The sequence below is a fragment of the Lepidochelys kempii genome, chromosome 19 (assembly GCF_965140265.1).
Source record: "Lepidochelys kempii isolate rLepKem1 chromosome 19, rLepKem1.hap2, whole genome shotgun sequence".
Classification (NCBI taxonomy): Eukaryota; Metazoa; Chordata; order Testudines; family Cheloniidae; genus Lepidochelys; species Lepidochelys kempii.
The window spans coordinates 12705663-12727647 of NC_133274.1; the positions used below are offsets into that span (position 1 = coordinate 12705663).

General features: G+C 45.0%; 1 protein-coding gene and 1 long non-coding RNA gene across 6 annotated transcripts in view; one reads left to right on the forward strand and one right to left on the reverse strand.

Annotated features, from left to right (window-relative positions):
* The first annotated feature begins 203 nt into the window (after positions 1 to 203).
* LOC140900545 (uncharacterized) lies at positions 204 to 20431 on the forward strand. The gene is made up of 3 exons (XR_012155661.1): positions 204 to 350; positions 7589 to 7745; positions 20214 to 20431. It is a non-coding gene; the product is annotated as an uncharacterized lncRNA (long non-coding RNA).
* LOC140900544 (lethal(3)malignant brain tumor-like protein 4) overlaps positions 5962 to 21985 on the reverse strand; it is an 84328-nt gene continuing 68304 nt past the window's right edge. For 4 of the 5 annotated variants that reach the window (XM_073317979.1, XM_073317981.1, XM_073317982.1 and 1 more), the window contains 2 exons: positions 15444 to 15506; positions 5962 to 10865 (listed from right to left, as the gene is read on the reverse strand). In XM_073317979.1, coding sequence (XP_073174080.1) covers positions 10737 to 10865; positions 15444 to 15506 — 192 coding nt within the window. In that variant the 3' untranslated portion in view covers positions 5962 to 10736. The remainder of the gene's footprint in view (positions 10866 to 15443; positions 15507 to 21985) is intronic. The other variant, XR_012155660.1, reaches the window with a different exon arrangement.

Here is a 21985-nt window from a genome sequence, read left to right on the forward strand (position 1 = left end):
ATTCAGCAGGGTCCATCAAAGTCAGGAGAGGCTCCACAAAAATGTTATACTCCAAGAGTGCATGTTTTCAGTTCAGAGCAGCACCAAGCCAACTCTTTCTGCACATATCTCCCAGATGGAATTCTGAGTAAATGAGTCATCAACTCGTGTCCCCACTCCCTGTTTCAGCGAATAGAGTGTATTTCATTCTGTCTCTGGATAGGATTCATGTAAGAGAAACTGAAGATTAACGTCCTGAAGATTTAGAGCAGGCTGCACTGCAGGGACAGGAGGACGGTGAAGAAATTTGGCAGCATGTGACCTCCAGAAGAAGAAAGGGGAGCGTCCATGTACCAGCAATGCAGATACAGGTAAGTAACCATTTTCATGATCTCTCCACAGGTATTAATGCGGATAGTGGACCAGATGATACGTCTGAGGGAAGGGAGCAGAAGGAGACTCTGCCGATTGGAAGGCATGAGATGCACTGTCCTAGGGTTGGGGGTTCCACGACCACCTGTCCCAAGAGAAGGATGCGGGTGGTGGTGGTCGGGGATTCTCTCCTCAGGGGGACTGAGTCATCTATCTGTCACCCCGACCGGGAAAACCGAGAAGTCTGCTTCTAGCCAGAAGCTAGGATTCACGATGTGATGGAGAGACTGCCGAGACTCATCAAGCCCTCGGATCGCTACCCCTTCCTGCTTCTCCACGTGGGCACCAATGATACTGCCAAGAATGACCTTGAGCGGATCACTGCAGACTACGTGGCTCTGGGAAGAAGGATAAAGGAGTTTGAGGTACAAGTGGTGTTCTCGTCCATCCTCCCTGTGGAAGGAAAAGGCCTGGGTAGAGACCGTCGAATCGTGGAAGTCAACGAATGGCTATGCAGGAGGTGTCGGAGAGAAGGCTTTGGATTCTTTGACCATGGGATGGTGTTCCAAGAAGGAGGAGTGCTAGGCAGAGAAGGGCTCCACCTAACGAAGAGAGGGAAGAGCATCTTTGCAAGCAGGCTGGCTAACCTAGTGAGGAGGGCTTTAAACTAGGTTCACGGGGGGAAGGAGACAAAAGCCCTGAGGTAAGTGGGGAAGTGGAATACCAGGAGGAAGCACAAGCAGGAGCGCGTGAGAGGGGAGGGCTCCTGCCTCATACTGAGAAAGAGGGACGATCAGCGGGTTATCTCAAGTGCCTATACACAAATGCAAGAAGCCTGGGAAACAAGCAGGGAGAACTGGAAGTCCTGGCACAGTCAAGGAATTATGACGTGATTGGAATAACAGAGACTTGGTTGGATAACTCACAAGACTGGAGTACTGCCATGGATGGATATAAACTGTTCAGGAAGGACAGGCAGGGCAGAAAAAGTGGGGGAGTTGCACTGTATGTAAGAGAGCAGTATGACTGCTCAGAGCTCCGGTATGAAACTGCAGAAAAACCTGAGAGTCTCTGGATTAAGTTTAGACGTGTGAGCAACAAGGGTGATGTCGTGGTGGGAGTCTGCTATAGACCGCTGGACCAGGAGGATGAGGTGGACGAGGCTTTCTTCCGGCAACTCACGGAAGTTTCTAGATCGCAGGCCCTGGTTCTCATGGGAGACTTCAATCACCCTGTTATCTGCTGGGAGAGCAATACCGCAGTGCACAGACAATCCAGTAAGTTTTTGGAACGTGTAGGGGACAATTTCCTGGTGCAAGTGCTGGAGGAACCAACTAGGGGCAGAGCTCTTCTTGATCTGCTGCTCACAAACCGGGAAGAATTAATAGGGGAAGCAAAAGTGAATGGGAACCTGGGAGGCATGAGATGGGAATGGGAACCATGAGATGGTCGAGTTCAGGATCCTGACACAGGGAAGAAAGGAAAGCAGCAGAATATGGATCCTGGGCTTCAGAAAAGCAGACTTTGGCTCCCTCAGGGAACTGACAGGCAGGATCCCCTGGGAGAATAACATGAGGGGAAAAGGAGTCCAGGAGAGCTGGCTGTATTTTAAAGAATCCTTATTGAGGTTACAGGGACAAACCATCCCGATGTGTAGAAAGAATAGTAAATATGGCAGGCGACCAGCTTGGCTTAACAGTGAAATCCTTGCTGATCTTAAACACAAAAAAGAAGCTTACAAGAAGTGGAAGATTGGACAAATGACCAGGGAAGAGTATAAAAATATTGCTCGGACATGCAGGAGTGAAATCAGGAAGGCCAAATCGCACCTGGAATTGCAGCTAGCAAGAGATGTTAAGAGTAACAAGAAGGGTTTCTTCAGGTATGTTAGCAACAAGAAGAAAGTCAAGGAAAGTGTGGGCCCCTTACTGAATGAGGGAGGCAACCTAGTGACAGAGGATGTGGAAAAAGCCAATGTACTCAATGCTTTTTTTGCCTCTGTCTTCACAAACAAGGTCAGCTCCCAGACTACTGCACTGGGCAGCACAGCATGGGAGGAGGTGACCAGCCTTCTGTGAAGAAAGAAGTGGTTCGGGGCTATTTAGAAAAGCTGGACGAGCACAAATCCATGGGGCCGGATGCGTTGCAGCTGAGAGTGCTAAAGGAGTTGGTGAATGTGATTGCAGAGCCATTGGCCATTATCTTTGAAAACTCATGGCGATCGGGGGAGGTCCCGGACAACTGGAAAAAGGCTAATGTAGTGCCCATCTTTAAAAAAGGGAAGAAGGAGGATACGGGGAACTACAGGCCAGTCAACCTCACCTCAGTCCCTGGAAAAATCATGGAGCAGGTCCTCAAGGAATCAATTCTGAAGCACTTAGAGGAGAGGAAAGCGATCAGGAACAGTCAGCATGGATTCACCAAGAGCAAGTCATGCCTGACTAATCTAATTGCCTTCTATGATGAGATAACTGGCTCTGTGGATGAGGGGAAAGCAGTGGACGTGTTGTCCCTTGACTTTAGCAAAGCTTTTGCCACAGTCTCCCACAGTATTCTTGCCAGCAAGTTAAATAAGTATGGGCTGGATGAATGGACTATAAGGTGGATAGAAGCTGGCTAGATTGTCGGGCTCAACGGGTAGTGATCAATGGCTCCGTGTCTAGCTGGCAGCCGGTATCAAGTGGAGTGCCCCAAGGGTCGGTCCTGGGGCAAGTTTTGTTCAATAACTTCATAAATAATCTGGAGGATGGTGTGGATTGCACCCTCAGCAAGTTTGCAGATGACACTAAACTGGGAGGAGAGGTAGATACGCTGGAGGGTAGGGATAGGATACAGAGGGCCCTAGTCAAATTAGAGGATTGGGCCGAAAGAAATCTGATGAGGTTCAACAAGGACAAGTGCAGAGTCCTGCACTTAGGACAGAAGAATCCCATGCACCGCTACAGACTAGGGACCGAATGGCTCGGCAGCAGTTCTGCAGAAAAGGACCTAGGGGTTACAGTGGATGAGAAGCTGGCTATGAGTCAACAGTGTGCCCTTGTTGCCAAGAAGGCCAATGGCATTTTGGGATGTATAAGTAGGGGAATTGCCAGCAGACTGAGGAACGTGATCATTCCCCTCTATTTGACATTGGTGAGGCCTCATCTGGAGTACTGTGTCCAGGTTTGGGCCCCACACTAGAAGAAGGATGTGGAAAAATTGGAAAAAGTCCAGTGGAGGGCAACAAAAATGATTAGGGGAGTGGAACACATGACTTATGAAGAGAGGTTGAGGGAACTGGGATTGTTTAGTCTGCGGAAAAGAAGAATGAGGGGGGATTTGATAGCTGCTTTCAACTACCTGAAAGGGGGTTCCAAAGAGGTTGGAGCTCAGCTGTTCTCAGTGGTAGCGGATGACAGAACGAGGAGTAATGGTCTCAAGTTGCAATGGGAGAGGTTTAGGTTAGATATTAGGAAAAACTTTTTCACTATGAGGGTGGTGAAACACTGGAATGCGTTACCTAGGGAGGTGGTGGAATCTCCTTCCTTAGATGTTTTTAAGGTCAGGCTTGACAAAGCCCTGGCTGGGATGATTTAGTTGGGGATTGTTCCTGCTTTGAGCAGGGGGTTGGACTCGATGACCTCCTGAGGTCCCTTCCAACCCTGATATTCTGTGCTTCTATGACGTTATCTCCAGACACCTGGAGATACAGGCTAGTGGGTAGTAATCTGCGTACTATTTTCTCGCAGAACCAGCCGTATCCCTCCTTTCATGCAATCTGCTATTTCACAGCAGGGTCAGCTCAGGGCAGCCAAAGCTAAGCATAAATGCTGCACTGCTTGGCAGAAGTCTGGGGACAGGCAGAGTGTCTACATTTTTTTAGTCAGAGACAGAAGGTCTGACTATCACGTAACTAGCTGTGATCTGTAAAGCAGTGAGGAAGTGTGGTGCTGGACATGAAGTCAAAAGAGCAATAATATTATCAACAAAAGGATAGCTAGATGATATTGCATAGGGCCATATCACCCACACTGCTGTTTTATCTTCAGCTTAAAACAAGGGGACTCCTCAAGCACTGAGGCTGTGATTCAAACACTGCCAGAGAGGCATACAGAATCCTTACTGTAAGAAAGAATCAGGCCTAGATTGATTAGCAATGAACGAATCCAACACAAGCTTGTTAAAATCCAACGCAAGGCTTGTTTCATTTAGCAGGCACAAAATAAGCTATGTGCACACATCTGTATAAGAAGAGATACTCAGAATTCGAATGGGACAAAATGATTCTATGATTCTATGATTTCATGTGCGCTTGAACAGAACAGTCTGCATTTGGGTGAATGGGTGTAAAGCTTGTCTACAGCACTGGAGGCAAAGGATTCTCAAAGATTTGGATGAAGGTGTTTGATGGAATGAGATACATTAAGGCTATAGCACAACATATTGATATTGAGCTCACTGTGCTGACAAAAATACATGCAGTATGTAAAATTCCAAGTGCATAAAGATACAAGAGCACTGAGAACTAAAGCAAAACTCAATTTGACCAGGGGCAAAATGAGATGTTACTGAGCAGACACTGACTAACTTATCTAGATGCTTTAATAAAAAAAACAAGTCATGGGTTAGTGCAGATCAAAATATCTGAAAAAAATCATTGAATGTGAATACTATGACTCCTTACCCCGACAGGAACAGTTCTGGAAGTTATGTCTAGATTTCAAAATGCCAGTGTTTTTAGTTTTGGGTGCACAACAAGGGTTTTGGCAGGTCCAGCTTCAGCTGAGATAGTCAAAAGTCTGCACCTTCAACTCCCCCCTTTTGGTAGGTATAAGTTTAAATGACTTCCCCTTGGGATTGTCTCAGCCCCTGAGCTACATCAAAGCATCATCTACAAGAATTGACTATGTGGATGGGTGGAACTAATTGTTAATCTGCTAATTTGGGATGAACGTGAACACCATCACGCTGCATAATGTTTGCAACATATCAAAAGAAGAGAACTTTAAAGTCAACATGAACGAATGCCAGGCTGGGCTGACTGAAATCAGTTATGTGAGACATAATAAGTGACAAGAGTCCAGCCAGAAACAGAAACAACTGTACAAATAGAAAGACCCTCAAATGAAGAGGCCTTACACAGATTTATGCGGATGTTAACGTGTCATCTCTAATTTGTTACAAATTAGGTACTTCAATCACAGCACTTCTTGAGGATAGTACAAAATAGCATTGGGATGAGTGGAAAGAAAAGAAACTTTAGGGGTTAAAGAAGTTGTCACAAGAACAGAAATCCCGAAATGTTCTGAGATTATGAGCCTAAAATCTCAGTTGATACAAATTCCCATTTGTATGGGAGCTGTCCTGTTTGACGATCGCCTGGAGCACTAACACAGAACAGAACTACACTCATTTTGGAAGCAAAAATACTGGAACTTGTCTTTGGCTGTAAGCAGTTTCATGGGTATGATTGTGAACACAAAAAATTCCTCAAGTCAGCAGATTCTGACCTTTGTCACCCTTACTCAGTTCATATGACTGTAGGCATGAAATAAAGCCCACTTCCTTACCAACACCCATGTCTGTCAGATCCTTATTACAGTAAACTCAGGAAGAATCAGTCACACTGAAACAAATATTATATTAATTTTATTCACAATTCCAGAAGAAAGCATCAGTGGTAGTTCAATGTCAAACATGGGGCAGCTAGCATAAAAGGTTCAAGTATTAAACAGCAAACAAGTTTCAAATGCTGAAATGAAAACCTCACTGTGAATTTCCCCGTTTTGCTCATATTTCCAGTTCAAGTCATAGAAGTTTGAAAATATACTAGCTCATCACATGATGGAGAGAATGTCAAAAAAATTAAAGCTTTCTGTGGTATCATTCCCTTAACAGGGCATAAAAGTAGCAGACAGGAAATCTTCTACAGCTGAACTGGTTTATCCCCTGGGCTGATTCTTTTTCTTTGGTTGTATGATTTTGCTATCAGTGGTGCCGACGACTTCTGTCCAACTCTAATGCGATTAATGACACAGAGCAGAAATTTGCTACCATCAGTTTACAAGGATGTTCATTTGTGATGAGACAGAAATTTGAAAACAAGACTCCCTGTTAAGAGGGATTAAAAAGAAAAGATCTGAACATTTTGGATTTCTAAAAAGGGGATGGGAATGCAACATACTGTACAAATATAACAAAAATCATTTAGAACTTCTGCTTTCCAATTGCCTTGCTGATCCATGTGTAATAATTGTCATGCTTTGTATTGCTGTGTTGATGAAGTCATAGATTTATCTTTGATTGTTTTTTTAAATGGCTGTTGTCTTAAAACTGAAATTCAGTCTGGCTGACAGCTCTTTTTTTGCTTATGTTCAGTGGTCCGATCATGAAAACCCCCAAACCAAGTGACAAGAGCCAAAAAAATTTTCTTTCTACTTTAAAGGAAATTAAAGAGCAGGTTTCAAACTAACAAACAAATATAATTCAAACATGTGCTTTCAGACCTCTTGCTTAAAGACAAATTGACTAGTATTTACAAAAGTGGCAGCCTTTATTTCTAAGATATGTCTGCACTGCAGCTGGAAGTGTGCTTCCCAGCTTGGGTAGACAGACATGCACTAACTCCACTTGAGCTAGGTGCTAAAAACAGCCGTGTAGCTGGGGTCTAACCACCCAAGTTTGTACCCTGGGGTCTGGGTGGGTTTGTATTTAGGGGGCCTACCCCCAGCTGCTGCTTGTACTACCCCAGCTACGCTGCTATTTGAAGCATGATAGGTTGAGCAGAGCTAGTGCATGTCCATCTACCTGAGCTGGGAAGCACGCTGAAGTAAAACTTCAGGTGATTTACTTTTTTAGCTTTCCAATGAAATTATTGGAAATGGGATCTTGAACAGTTATTGTAAAGTTGCTTGTTTTTATTAAAAATAGATATATATGTGGAAGGAATAGAGCTAATAATAGATACATGTTCTTGCTTATTCTGTGAAGAAAGTGACCAGATTAGAAAAATAAGCACAAGAAGCATATTCCCCCTCCTTCTATCCCCAAACGGTTCCCTTCCTTCTTCCTGGCTGGAAGCTACCACTATTGTTCTTCTTGAATAAACTCCAGGCAAGTACAAATTCTCTTCTTTGATGTAGCTGGCTAGAAAGCCCCTAAATTAAAGATCTCACTTCTCTCTGAATAATCCCAGTGATTGCAACCCTCATGGCTCGTTTCACTGATGTTCATTTTCTTTTTTTCCCTTTTTTGCCAGGAGCCAATCTGCTGTTCCCACTGAGGGTCCCAATTTAGGGAAGGAAGGAAAACAGGAAACTCAGTAGGACCTGCTTATTGGGAACAGAGACATAGTGAAACACTGCACTCACACAGCACAATTCATCAGACAATGTCAAAGCACTTTACATGGATGGGTAAGTTGTATCCTGGTTTTACAGATCCTGGGGAGGCACAGTGATGAAGTGACTCACTGAAGATCACACAAGCAAGTCAGTGGAATAACCAGGACCTGAACCCAGGAGTCAGGCCTCCCACACCCCTGCTCTAACCACTAAGTAATGGTGCCTCAATTAGAATGTGAAGTGTGTCAATGCATGAGATGTACTACTTGTGATTCCAATTATAGGGACCCTTTGCTTAGGGTGAAGTTTACCATAAAATGAAAAGCTTCACCATAAAAAGGAGCCCACTGTATTCTAAGTCACCCCACAGCATTTCTTTATATAGTACCAGTACACTCAGACTGTGATAATGAAATTGCACTCTTTGGTGATTATCCCCTGTTATCACACTGGAAATGTACTTATTTTATAAAGTGCATATCTGACCCAGCACCACAAAGCTGCCTTAAATTACTAAACTCTACTGCAGTGGTGTATGCAGTGCACCATCTGTTATTTAATATTTCAGATTAATCATAGAAACTCCCTCCCACCACTCACTTACAGTAGCTCTTCAGTGTGGAAGGCTTAAACTCCTTAACTCCTTGTACAAAAATAGAAAGCTGGGAGACATATTGCTCCACAAATTAATCCTACACTAAACAGATTCAGCAGCCTGGATTCTGCTCTATTTACAATTTTAAAGGACTTTTTACTTGACGAAGGTTACAGAGACCTTGCTCTCAGAAGCTGAAAAGTAAAGTTCGAACATGGATGTAGTGGCTGGAAGACCAACAGTTGCCCTTATGTTTGTGTCACACAGTTGTGTTCAAAGCGTTTAAATAGAGGTTGGTAGTTAATAAGTATTGCGGTAGGTGTGGGACTACGACAAAGGCAGCTACACTGGTGATGTAGACTCCAAGTACAACAGCTGGGGGGTTTGGCGGTGTCTGAGGGCGGTTCATATCTTCCCACCATGCAAACCCCTGGGAAACTCATCCAGCAGTGGTCTTGACTGAGGGCAAGCATGAGCCAAGTCATATAACATTAGCCCTGCTACAGCATTCAGAAGTGCAAACTCTCTTACATACACCAAGCCTTGAGTGGTGGGATTCTATGAGGACAGAATCTGTCCAAGCTCGTGAGGATCCCTCTGAACACCCCCGTCTCCCACATGCACACAAAATCCCCAAGCGGATTTCTGATATGCAACTACCCAGTGAACAGGTTGGCCAGGGATGAAGCCATGATGGTCCAAGGCATGGGAGGTCGCAGAACAGAACTCTTGGGGATGGAAAAAGTGATCACTTCCCCCAGGTTTTGCTATATTGAAAGGAGTTTTCAGTGTATTAACAATTGTGTGTAATTGTCACATATTAGGCATCACACAAGGGGCCTTCTGCCTCTAAAAATGACACTGTGTCTTTTGGAAGAGCAGGAAATATTGCCAGTACTTTATTGGTACCAAAGTGTACGGATTGTTATGTATTGCACAGGGACATAACGACACACTTTGTCCCCCCCCGATACAATTACTACCTGTCTCATTCTGGACAAGCTAGTTCCCTTACTTGAACCTCTGCCTTCCCCAAATAGGCTCAGAAAGCCTGGGACTGTCTGGTGCCATTGGCAAGTTGGGGGTAGGGAATTTTAAGCAGAGGTGGCTGCCTCGCTCTGTTCCTATTCTCTCTTGGCAGAAGCCTCATCTCAGTCCTGCATGCAAAAGGCACTTTTCCCTTTCCATTCAAATCCTCAGCCTCATCCAAGGAGCCTTCTCTGCCAATTCTGCCTGCAGTGATGCTGGAATGCTCCAAGGAACTCTGATATGACAGTGCCATGACAAGCTTTAGTCATTCAACACAGTGCCTGCTGTTAAAAACTAAAGCAAATGTTTTTAGGAGGTCCTGTTCACAATGGGAGGAGAAACATGCTAGCTACAACTGGGTTTAAACAGGACTGTTTAAACATGGTGCTGCTCTTAAGGTGGTGAGGGTCTTAGTGAGACCACCAAATTCATGAATGCCCTTTACCTCAGTAAGATCTCCATGGTATAGAGATGACAATATTCCAAACTATCCCTTGTGGGCATGCACGAGCTAGAATCATTATTCTAAATACCTTTAGTGTAGTCCACTCCTTCAGTAGATATCTCTGCCCAACCACTGCCTGTCTTAAAACAAAACTTCCAATCACTGGCCTATCTTAGAGCTCTCTCCAGTTGCCTTTATCAAACCTGGTGGAATGAAGTCTTTTAAACTCTGCATTCAGAAAAACTGGACCATGTCATACGAACCTTTTGGTCTGAATTGGAATTGCTACTTTCTTTCCAAAAATAACGTAAACCATCCCTGTGATGGAGCCGTTTTGACCCCCAATGTTGCGGTTCTGTTGGTCTGCAGGCATCTCATTAGCTGAAAGTATTTGACAGCCAAGAGCAAGATGATGAACTGTGGGATTTTAAAACCAATCTGGAAAAGGTCAGCAGTTGATTCCTAGTGGTGAGGAATTCAAGTGCATTGCTTTGAAGTGCAACCCGTCCTCCTTTTTTCTCCTACTGCCCCCCTCAAGTTTTAAACATACAGAATATATTGTACACGCTGGTGATAATTCAGACTCTTTCAGGCACTATCATTAGACAGAACAGTCATTTTGCTCATAGGGTTTTGCTTGAGATAGCAGCTCCTCTAATAATATCACCCTGGATTCCCCTTATAACGGGAGGTTTCTTCTAGATCTTAAAAAGAGATCAATATACCAAAACCAATTTCAATTACAAAATATAATCATCTCCTCTTCCTGGAAGTGACACCACCCCTATCCCAGGCTGGGGCAGGATTTTTACATCTTCAATATCCTTTCAACGGGTTTCACATTAAGTCAGTCTGAAACGTGATTAGGCCCCTGCTTACAAGTGTTCCAGTCAGTCTATTCAGCACTGTGTAAAGCAGGCACTAGGCGCTCGGTTGCTGATGCGGTCCCCCTGTTCCTCTTTGTTCCCTCTCGGCCTGCATCAGAGGGATCTTTTCAGTCTTCTTCTGCAGATTTGAACATGAGGATGGCATTGTAGATTTTCAGTGCAGGACCCAGCTTAATGCTCAGTATTTTAACTATGTCCGCCTGGTTCAGGAGGAGGAAGGCTTCGCCGTCTATCTGCTGTAGGACAGAGAAACAGTACGAAATGAAGATTACTGCCAGGAAACTTCCATGATTCCCTCCCCAGCTCCCGGCTTTCAATTAAATAAACATAATGTATTAGGTGCTGATGAAAGAAAGCAGCGTGACAAGCCTTGAGCTCCTGTATTTATCCACAGATAGGCATGCACAAGCTAAGCTTCCCGCACATGCTACCCTTTTCAACATGACTCAATCCTAATGTAGACGGACCATCTCTGGAAGTGAAAGCACCTTTGCTCAGATTACTGATAAGGGTGCAGTTAGTGGCTGTTATGATGGCTGGTTATGTCTATTAGGAACTATATTGTGGCCTAAGGATTACTTCTATTTTAAAATTCAGATGCAATCAAGGATCCTACAAACTATTCAGAAAGTAAAATCATATACCTGACTCTCCAAAAAATCATGAAAAATCATGGAAAGCAAATCTCCAGTAGGATGTTATTCAGAAACCACACCAATCATGGGCTGGAGTAATACAACACTCTGCTACTTTATACAGAGCTTCTTGAAGTCCCATTAAAACTATTCAGGGCAAAACTTAAAGGTGAAGGATCTTTGACCTGCAGATCTGCACAAATGCTTTGGTCACACATGCTGAAATCTCATAGCTGAGAAACAGTTTCCTGTGATTTAAAAGTTTGATTATTTTCAGAACTACAATTCTGCTCATAAATATGGAGTCTCCATGTAAGCAGAAAACAAAACAGATTCATGAGTAATCAGTTTAAAAGGCGTAAAATGGGATTGCTTAGTTTAGGAAGGAGAAATGAGAGAGGTATATAAAACAATGCGTGGTACGGTGAAGATAAAGCGTCCGCTCCTATTTACCCGCTTTCATAATACAAGTGCAAGGGAACGTCCAATTAAATTGAAAGGAAGCACATTTAAAACTGATTAAGGTACCCCTCTTCTTATGTTTTTACAAAATAGGTATTTAAGCTGCGGAACTCACTGCCGCCAGGTATCACTGAGTCCCAGACCTTAGCAATTTTTTTTTTTAAAAGGGAGTAGACATTTACATGGATTAACAAGAACATCCACAGTTACCCTAGAGAGGATAAAGTTATAGGCAAGCGTGACAAGGTGTCCTGAATCAGGAGCTAACAACATCCTGTCACTCTGATACCCACTGGTATTATATTATTTGGTATTAATTGGGACCTAATTGGACAAGTAGTTGACTGAGGGTGTCAATTAACTGAGTAGAGCTACCGCTGAAGGGCTAATTGAAAGGGCAGTAGCCCTAGCAGGTGGGACTATATACATGACAGGAAGGAAGTGTGAGAGAGGAGGGAGTCTGAAGGAAGGCAGGACTGGCTGCAGGGAAGCTGGCTATGGAATGTAAATACATGTAAATAAAACACTACAGGCTGTAGCCTGTTGAAAGAACATAATAAAGCACAGCGGTGAAGGAAACCTGGAGTGGTTGTGGTCTGTGATTAAGGCCTGAAAGGACTCTCTGGGGGACCACCCCGTGATAGCAAACTACTCCATCAATGTCCATTACAGGGATCTGCAGCATCTGGCATGGGCCAATGTCACAAATAGGGTCCTGGACTAGGCATGGCACGTTTCTGATCCACGATGACAATTCTTACATTCCTAGGATTTTTTCTAACTGGAAATCTGTTGGATTTTAACAATTGGCTGAGTAACGTGGGTCTGTCTAATTACACTGGACAGTCAGGTGGGCAAGGCAAAGAAATGGGAGCCAGATCTTATTTCTGTTCCCCTATTCATAAAAACACTGCGCAATCTTGTGCAAGTCACTTAACCTCTCTGTGCCTCAGTATCTGCAACTGTAACATGGGAATGCCAGCAATGCTCCCTAACTCATAGCGGATCACACAACTTAATTCATGAATGTTTGTAAGGTGCTCAGGACTGCTGTGATGAGCACATTAGAAATGCCTAGAAATAAACAGAGAACTGCTTAAATAAAACCAAATGGATCTAAAAAAAAAAAAAGCATGCTGCAAAGCAGTTGTATATTTCAGCATGATATTTTGAGGCTGATACAATTATTACCACTTCACATTGATCCTGTTACTTTCTAAGTCATTTTATTTTAAAGAGACCCAGTCCTGAATTAGTCCCAGATACAAATGTAGTATACCATAGGCACTGATATTATGTGTCACTTTGTTCCAGCCTGCTTGGCCTCTTTCTAAAATTCTTTGCACAATTAGTTCTCTTTAGTGCTAAGGTAACTCAATAAGAAAATAAAGCATCAACTTTCTCTCCTCCCCAAAGCCTGCGCTGGATTCATTTACCTAAACAGAATGCAGTTACAGGCCTGATTACATCTAATGGACTATTCTAGTGGAGTTCAGAGGTTCTGCCACTCACACCTTAATTCTTGCCAGATGCTGGCTAAAGCTCAGCCCATTATTAAAAGTGTTTTAATTTCGACCTGACAATTTAGTTGTTATACAAGTCTGAAAATACATGAACCCCTTCATGCCAAGGGTAGGGACTGGTGCTGAGCAGGGCTCTGGACTGCTGGAGGCAAGAGGTGAAATAGGAAGGAGCTATGCTGGAAATGAAATTAACTCTAATTACAGATATAAAAAGTTTAAATGGTGGATTTATTAGTAGATTTACCACTAGAATCTCATTTATCCAAATCTCTATTTTCTGAATACTTTGTCAGGAATCGGGTTATTTCCCTCTGCTTGGTTACACTAAAAGGTCCCCTATTTATGTGGATAAATTCCATGTTCCCCCCCTATTTAGTTAAACAGTGTTCCACTGTAATATTACCTTCTGTACAGTACTTTTTGAAAGCCTCAAACTGTTTTACAGAATGAAAATATGTACCGATATACATAACTATGAGCATGACTTCCATTTGCCTGCCACTGAAATGCAGCCATCTCAGGGGTGCAATCATTTATGTATATCTGGATTTATTAAAAGTATGCCCATTACAATGAGCACTATGTACTATTATTTATTCGGAACCCAAGAACATGCTAAGTGCCTCGCAGAACATAGAGAAGATAAAGTCCCTATCCTCAAGAACTTACAATTGAAATAGACAACACACTGATGGTGCAAAAAGGAGGCACGAATAAGCAAGCTGATCAAAGGAGTGTTAAGTACACCTTGAGTTGCACCTGGAAATGTAATCGGAAGCCAGTAGAGTCCAGAGAGTAAAGGTATGATTCATTAGAGAAAGTTTGCTAAGTAAGAAGACAGCCAGGTTCTGCAGTAGCTGAAGTTTTTGAGTGGTGTTAAAAGGCCAGGCAGAGTGCAGTTCAGAGTAATCCAACTTGGGATGTGACAAAGGCAGGGAAAACTGTGGCAAGATTTGCATCCAAGAGGAAAGGCTACAACTTCCAAAACAGCTGCAGATTCAAAAAAAGGTCTCACCCGTTGTTGCCGCCTAGGAATCCAGGAACAGACAGCAATCCCTAAGAGAATCCCCAGGTTGCCAACCTCACTAACAAAAGCAGACATACCTAAGGCTGCGTGTCTGTCATGGAGGTCACGGATGTCACAGATTCTGTGACTGTCCGTGACCTCCGTGACTTCTGCAGTGGCTGGTACAGCTGGCTCAGGGTCTGCCTGAGCCAGGCAGTCCCTGGGTTAGCAGCAGCAGCAGCAGTTTGCATGTCGGAGGGGGCTCAGGGCTGTGGCAGGGGGTTGGGGCAGCACTTATCTCGGGGAGGATGGGGGCTCCCAGAAGCAGCTGGCATGTCCCTGCAGCTCCTAGGCGGAGGAGCCAGGGGGCTCTGTGCGCTGCCCCTGCCTGCAGGCACCATCCCTACAGCTCCCATTGGCTGTGCTTCCTGGCCAATGGGAGCTGCGGAGATAGCACATGTGGTGGGGACGGCACACGGAGTCCCCCGTCCTTCCTTCCCTTAGGAGCTGCAGGGACATGCTGGCTGCTTCCGAGGAGCTGCGCAGAGCCACGTAGGGAGCCTGCCAGCCCTGCGAACCATCCCCCACCAGCACAGGTCCCAGGCCACTGCCCCTCCCGCAGCACCAGCAGGTGTTCCAGGCCATGTCCCTCCCCCCTCCCCCTCAGTATCAGCAGGGGGGTCGCGGACAACCCCCCCCCGCATCCGCTGCGCCCCTAGAGCACCCCGGCCCAAGTCTTAGTTAGGGGTATATAGTACGAGTCATGGACAGGTCACGGGCTGTGAATTTTTGTTTATTGCCCGTGACCTATCCATAACTTTTACTAAAAATATCCGTGACTAAAATGTAGCCTTAGGCATATCCCATTACTTGAAGGAGCAGATGAGATCTTCAGTGCAGTGCAGTGCAGTGCAATACACTACATGATAGTCCAAGACAGGACCTGAAGAATAACCTATGCAAGTTTAAATTCACCCTCCAGTTTTAAAGTTTTACTCATGCTGGAATTTGGCTAGGATGCTGCAGCTCCCCAGAAGTGCCACATTCTTTTTCGTAAGCAGAAATCATAGCTTAGCTAGGCACTAGGCACCATGCACCATGACTCCAAATCAATAGAAAGGCAAGAGCACGTAGCTGGCATTAGAACCTCCAGTGCTACAGGACAACACTTAATCAAGCTTTACTTACCTCTTCCCTGAATACCGAAGCTTGTTCCTTACAGCCAGGTAAACGCTGGACAAAGCTAGCCACCTAAAATATATAGTGGAAATAATGCAGTTAACACAGAGAGATTAATGGGACACCCTCAACTTAAAAACCGTATTTCCATCTTAGTATCTTAGTATGTTCTACCTATTACAGTTACAAATGACATCTGAAATGTCTATAGCTGAAAGTGATGTCAGCAAAAGTCTCTTTTTCCGTTTGTCTCCTCTGTGCATAGTCAATTCCACGGTCTCCCATGGAGAGTCCACCAGTTTCTCCCTTGCTGAAAAAGCCCTTACAAAACATTGACATTATTTTTAAGGATTTACAAATCAATCAATCAACCAACCAGGAGGTATGATTAAGAGGGCGCTCTGTCAGAAAACAGAACTTTTGGAAATTAAGATAATGTAAATGAGTTGACAGTGTCCCTAAGAGGCAAGATTTAGACAAGTAAATATGTATCACTTGCCCAAGGAAGGGAAACAACAGTTTACACACATGTGAAAAGAGGAAGCACTAGGGAGAGAAAGGAACTACCATTCAGTTATGGTGAAGCAAGGGAGTAGAACTACGACCAATGGGATAAAATGAGGAAAAGTTAATTTTGCGTTGAGTAGCGGGAAAAACTTTCTAATGGTGAGATGTGTTCGACTGTTGAATAGTCTCCCCAGGGATGCGGTGAAAGCCCCATGAGTTAGTTTATTTAAAACTGGACTATACAGTGCACTATATGGGGGAAGAGAGAGAGTAGAAGAAATAGACTAGTTGACTTTATGTGTGTTGTTTCAGTCTCTAACTTCCATGGTTCATGGAAGATTTGTATATCAAGGCATAATTTGTTCAAACATCTCTTACTAATTGGATGCTTCCTATAGGGAATGGCTCTATTTCATAAGGCATGTTCACTTGAGTTGGTATAGATGTGACATTTCTCCCACCAATGCAAATGGACAAGCAGTTAAAAGGGACACTGTCTAATACTATTTCCTCTCTCTTCTTTTTAACTCCTGATTGCCCAACCCCATCCTCTCCTAAAAAGCACGGATACAAAATGCCACCTCCTACTGATTCTACTGTTTCTGAATTTAGCAAATATTAATTCTTCCTTCTCGCTCCCATGAGACTATACAGAAATGAAGCAAACAGGGTTCCTTCTGTTTACAGAAAACTCCCATTGATTTCATTGGAACTGTAGGTGCCCAGCACCATTTAGGATCAGGCCCAGAGTTTAACTACTATTGCCGGGCCAGCAGGGAGAGTTCTGTTTCAGAAGATCCACACAAAAAAATGGTAACTTTATACCACAAGGAAATTTGGGGTTTCTGAATGGTGAGATATGAATCCAGCAGCCTAGGTTGTTTGCAGAGTTAATTTCTCCTTGGTTTCCCCTATGGAAAATTCCTATAGAATTTAAACAAAAATTAAGACCTTTCTATAGGTTTCTGAATTGTGCTACAGAATTTAATAGAAAAATCTATACTACATGTACACGCAACAGGGTGGTCTGTCTCCTTTAAAGGGCAATGGGGCCCAGAGCTAGCCAACCCTATTCCATGATAGGGGCCCTTTAAGAAAATAGATGTTTAAGGGGCTAGCAGACAAACTGGGAAAGGGAGCGAGGGTTAATCAAGTGGCTACCCCTGAACACAATAGAAGTCAGCTATAAGGTGACTTTCAGGGGGCAGAGAAGAACTGCAAGGGAGCAGCTCCCTGGAATGGGAACCAGATCCTGGATACTGGTGGGATAGAGAAGCCTGCCTGAATCACTGCACAGGCCAAGAGAGAGGGCTGTAGAGTCCTGAATGAAGGGGAAGGACTTGTGAATCCAGGCACCAGAGCAGGAGGAGACATGTGGAAACGACTCTGCAGAGAGGCTGCAGGCTGCAGTCGGATGGAATTGCGAGGGGATGGAGCTGGAACAAGTTGAATGGGAAGGCACCAGGAGAAAGACTGGGCCAAAGAGGAATGTACAGTATACTATAAAACAACAATTTAGACCCTAAGAGAGGGAATGTTACTTTATACTTTGGGCTGTGAAGGGTTATTTGGGAGAACCAGGAGGGAACTGAGGGCAGGGTGTCTGCAGAGCGACACCATGCCATGAGAGGGCATGCTGTGAGACCTGCTAGATTAGAATACAGTAATAGGAGGTTCAAAGGCTCTCATTGTCTAAGATCTTATGCCTGATTATGCATTCCCACTCCATCCACGTATGGAGGGGGGTCCTCCTCACATAGCTCTCCACCTCCATGAGGAAGAAGGGCTCAGGTGCTTCATGCCAATAGCCTCCCCACTCCTCTGGCCCAGCAGAGAGTACTTTGCACTGTTGGGGGCTGCCTGGGAATAGAATCAGGGAAGGCCAAGGGAAGCAATGATGCATGGCCAAGAATGAGATTGGGGGAAGCTACAGTGCCAGGGACCCAGTGGGGGCTGTTAGCCACCAGAGTTGGTTCGGAGATACAGGACTTGTGCATGGATACCTCTGGCCTCCTGCAGATCTCCAGGGATCATCAGATTTGTGGGTGGGCTCTAGGGCTTTTCCTGTGGGATGGTAAACCCCAACCTGCCCTTCCCACAGGGAAAGCCACAAAGCCCCCCACATGCTGTGTGGTGATCTCTGCGAGGATATGAGAGATGCCCATGGGAAAAGTCCCCACCTGTGGCTCTGCATGCTGGGGAAAGAAACAGGAGATCTGATCCATAGGTTTTAGAGCAATTTCTAGAGAACATCCTGTGACGCTGTCACGGAGTCCCTGGGCGATGCTCTGGAACTGTTCCCCATGAAGCCAGTCAGGACTCTGGGGCAGTCGCCTTTCTGTGAGCAGCCTGTCTTCAGGACACACAACTCCCACAGCTTCCACCTTCCTGGGTCTGACCTCGGAGCATTCAGCATCCTCTGCCCTTCCGTGCGCTTCCCCCAGCGAGTCCGCTCACGCAGGGCTCCTGGGGAAGCCAGAGGGTCCTGCCCCCCAACTTTGCAGTCAGACGTGACTCTCAGCCAGCCAGTAAAACAGAGGTTTATTAGGTGACAGGAACATGGTCTAAAACAGAGCTTGCAGGTGCAGAGAACAGGACCCCTCAGCTGGGTCCATTTTGGGGGGGGGGGCAGTGAGCCAGACAACCACGTCTGCCCTTCACTCCATGTCCCAGCCAGCCCCAAACTGAAACTCCCTCCAGCCCCTCCTCCTCTGGGCTTTGTTCCTTTCCCGGGCTAGGAGGTCACTGGATTCCTTTGTTCTCCAACCCTTTAGCTCTCACCTTGCAGGGGGGAAGGGCCCAGGCCATCAGTTGCCAGGAAACAGGGTGTCGGCCATTCTCTGTGTCCAGACTCCTGCACACACATGCCCTCTAGGGCTCTGCAATGATCATACACCCTTATCGCACCACCTAGATACTTAAGAACTTCATAGGGGAAACTGAGGCACCCCCACACTATTCAGAGGAAACATTAAGAACAGTCCCACTTCGTCACAGACGCTCTGTACCTTGGGGGAACACCCTGCACGCCCATGTTCACCCTTATAAAATGATTGCGTGGTATCCAATGCAAAGTTTTTCATGTCGGGTGTCTTTGGAAGGCTCATGATGCACTGAGCATTGTTGTTATAGTAATGTTATAGGTTGTAATTTTATGTATATAGTTATGAGGCAGAAAATGTGTCCCCATGGCATAAAACAAGCCCAGGCAAAACTCTCCAGGAAGAGAGGGGCAGTTCGTACCTCATCAGGGCATGTATGGGACAAACCCAGCCCAGCCTCAAAGGAACAAAGGACACTGGCCTAGGCAGCAACAAAGGATCTGTTGGACTCTTGAGTGAGTCACCCCCTCCCTTCCCTTGGGGCTTGTCTACACTACCAAGTTTTGTTGACAAAACTTATGTCGACACCCATAAGTCGACAAAACAAAAATCGCCAAAGGGTGTTCACACTTGCTCCTTCTGTTGACAGATTATGTCCACATTGGGGACACCACAATTGACAGGGCGAGCAATGCACCACGGGTATGTATCCCACAGTGCGTGTTGTGGGAAGGCAGAGCTGATCGCTGCGCATCTTGGGATTCTCTCTGAGTTCTCCCACAGCCCCGTCAGCTGCCGAGAGCAGCATTGTGAGTAGCTCTGTAAGCTCTCGGTGCTGAGGAATGGCAAAGCAGCACAGCAGTCTGTCCCCCTCCCCCTGCAGCAATCTGTCCCCCTCCCCCTGCAGTCTGCCTGCTGCTGTGTTCCTAGTGCAGGGCAGAACAGGAGCAGTCCAATGATTCGCTCTTTGTTTGTTCCCCAAACGGAGCAGCACACAGATACTTCCCGGGGCTTTGAAAGGGGAGGATGCATGCCTGCAGGGCAGCAGAAATCAAAACACTGAGCAAAGCAATCAGAGCAGGCATTGTGGGATACTGGCGGAAGCCAGTTCTGTCAACAAAACAATCCACAGTGTCTACCCTGGCTCTTTGTCAACAATAAAGGGAGGGGAAAAGACAAAAGTCTGTTGTAGAGGTGGAAGTATTTTGTTGCGACAAAAGTCCCATTGTAGTGTGTACGTTCTTGCTGTTTTGTCGTGAAAAGGCAGTTTTTGGTGACAAAACTTGCCAGTGTAGACAAGCCCTTGGCCAGTTTGGGACTACAACAAGGTAATGTTCACCTGACTCTGAAGGGGGGGGCGCGCGGGGCAAAGCCAAGAGGGAATAAAGAACATGATAAAAGGGAGAGACGTTTGCCATACTCTTCCTCTCTCTTCCATTTCCATCTACAGACTTCACCACCAAGCAACTGAAGTGCTGATCAAAGGGGAGAGCCTGGCTGAAGAGCTACCAGTCAGCCTGTGATGAAAAGCATCTAAGTTTGTAAGGGCACTGAAAGTGTTAAGATCAGCTTAGAATGCATTTTGCTTTTATTTCATTTGACCAAATCTGACTTGTGCTTTGACTTATAATCACTTAAAATCGATATTTGTAGTTAATAAATTTGTTTATTCTAACTGAAGCAGTGTGTTTGGTTTGAAGCGTGTCAGAGACTCCCCTTGGGATAACAAGCCTGGTGCATATCAGTTTCTTTGTTAAACTGACAAACCCACATAGGCTTGCAGGATCCAGCAGGCATAACTGGACACTGCAAGATGGAGGTTCCTAGGGTTGTGTCTGGGACGGGAGATATTAGCTAGCATCATTCGGTTGCACAATCCAAGCAGCAGCTGGCCAAAAGTGCCCACTCACGTAGCTGGGAGCAGCTTACATGCCTGAGGCTGTGCGTGAACAGCCCAGGAGTGGGGGTTCTCACAGCAGAGCAGGGTAAGTCTGGCTCCCAGAGTCGAGAATTGGTGTGGCCTAGCAGATCAGCGGTCCAGATAACACCAGGGGAACATCACACATCCTCAATGTCATGAAATTCTATAGGGCTTCTTCCATAAGGGTTGCAATGAGGTCTTAGATTTGAGCTAGGATACTGAAGTCTCCATAATTCTGGCATCTTTAATTACCCCTTTCCTCTGATGGATATGCCTTCTAGCATAGATCTCTATTATTATACCTGGTAACAATTTTGAAGGTAGTGGGACGCTGGAGTCTAAGCCAGTATGGGGCCTCCCTGTAATAACATATCAAAGTAGGATTGACAAGGCCATGTGAAAATATGCAAATAGGAGCTAGTATTAACAAGAGCTTTATAATCCACACGCAGCTTGCACAAGGACAATCTCCCACAGCCTTCTGTATTAACATCTCATGCGGGATTAACTAATGAGCAATTCAAGCTCTGTCACATATTAATAGATCCCTGGGACTCGACCCTCCCAACCCTACCATCTAACTCCACTTTGAAAACATGACAGGAAGCTTTCAATAAATAATAAGCCCTCATTCAAATGACAGCTCTTTTTGACTGGTCAGTATTATTGACGGCAAGCCTTTACTTGGGTGTCTCAGATTACTGCTGGTCATTCATTTCAGCTGCTCTCAAACCTTAGAGATTAAAATAAATTATTTTTCTTTAATGTGGGTTTTGTAAATTAAATAGATCTTTAGTTTCAGACTAAAGGAGAATTTTCAGAGTTCAGAGGCACCTGGCACCAATCACTGACCAACAACTGCCTGGCAGGAAGATGTTACGAGTCCAGCTTTCAAGGACAAGCTCTAGTTAGTGTCCAGTAAAACCTAGCAAGTCCTGCTGTCTTTAGCTTCTTCACAGGCCTTTGTACATCCTGGTTCTTCATGGGAGAACTCCATGGGAGAACTCCATTGACTCCATGGGAATTCTGCAAGATTGGATCCTTTTACTGATATTTAGGACAAAATCTGATATGCCCTGTTGTAACAATTGAGGCCTAGAAGGCCTATTTTAATTGTTAGCCTAACTGGTGGAAAGTTGGTAAATGTTTATGAAGTGCCACAATGATCTGTTATATAAAACTGTTTAGGCAAAGCTGCGAGAAGGCGGCAGACAGACGGCCTTCATTTAAACAGAAAGGATCCACTGACACCACTCCAAGGACTGTGTTAAGAGGAGTGGAAATCAATTAACCAAAATTTG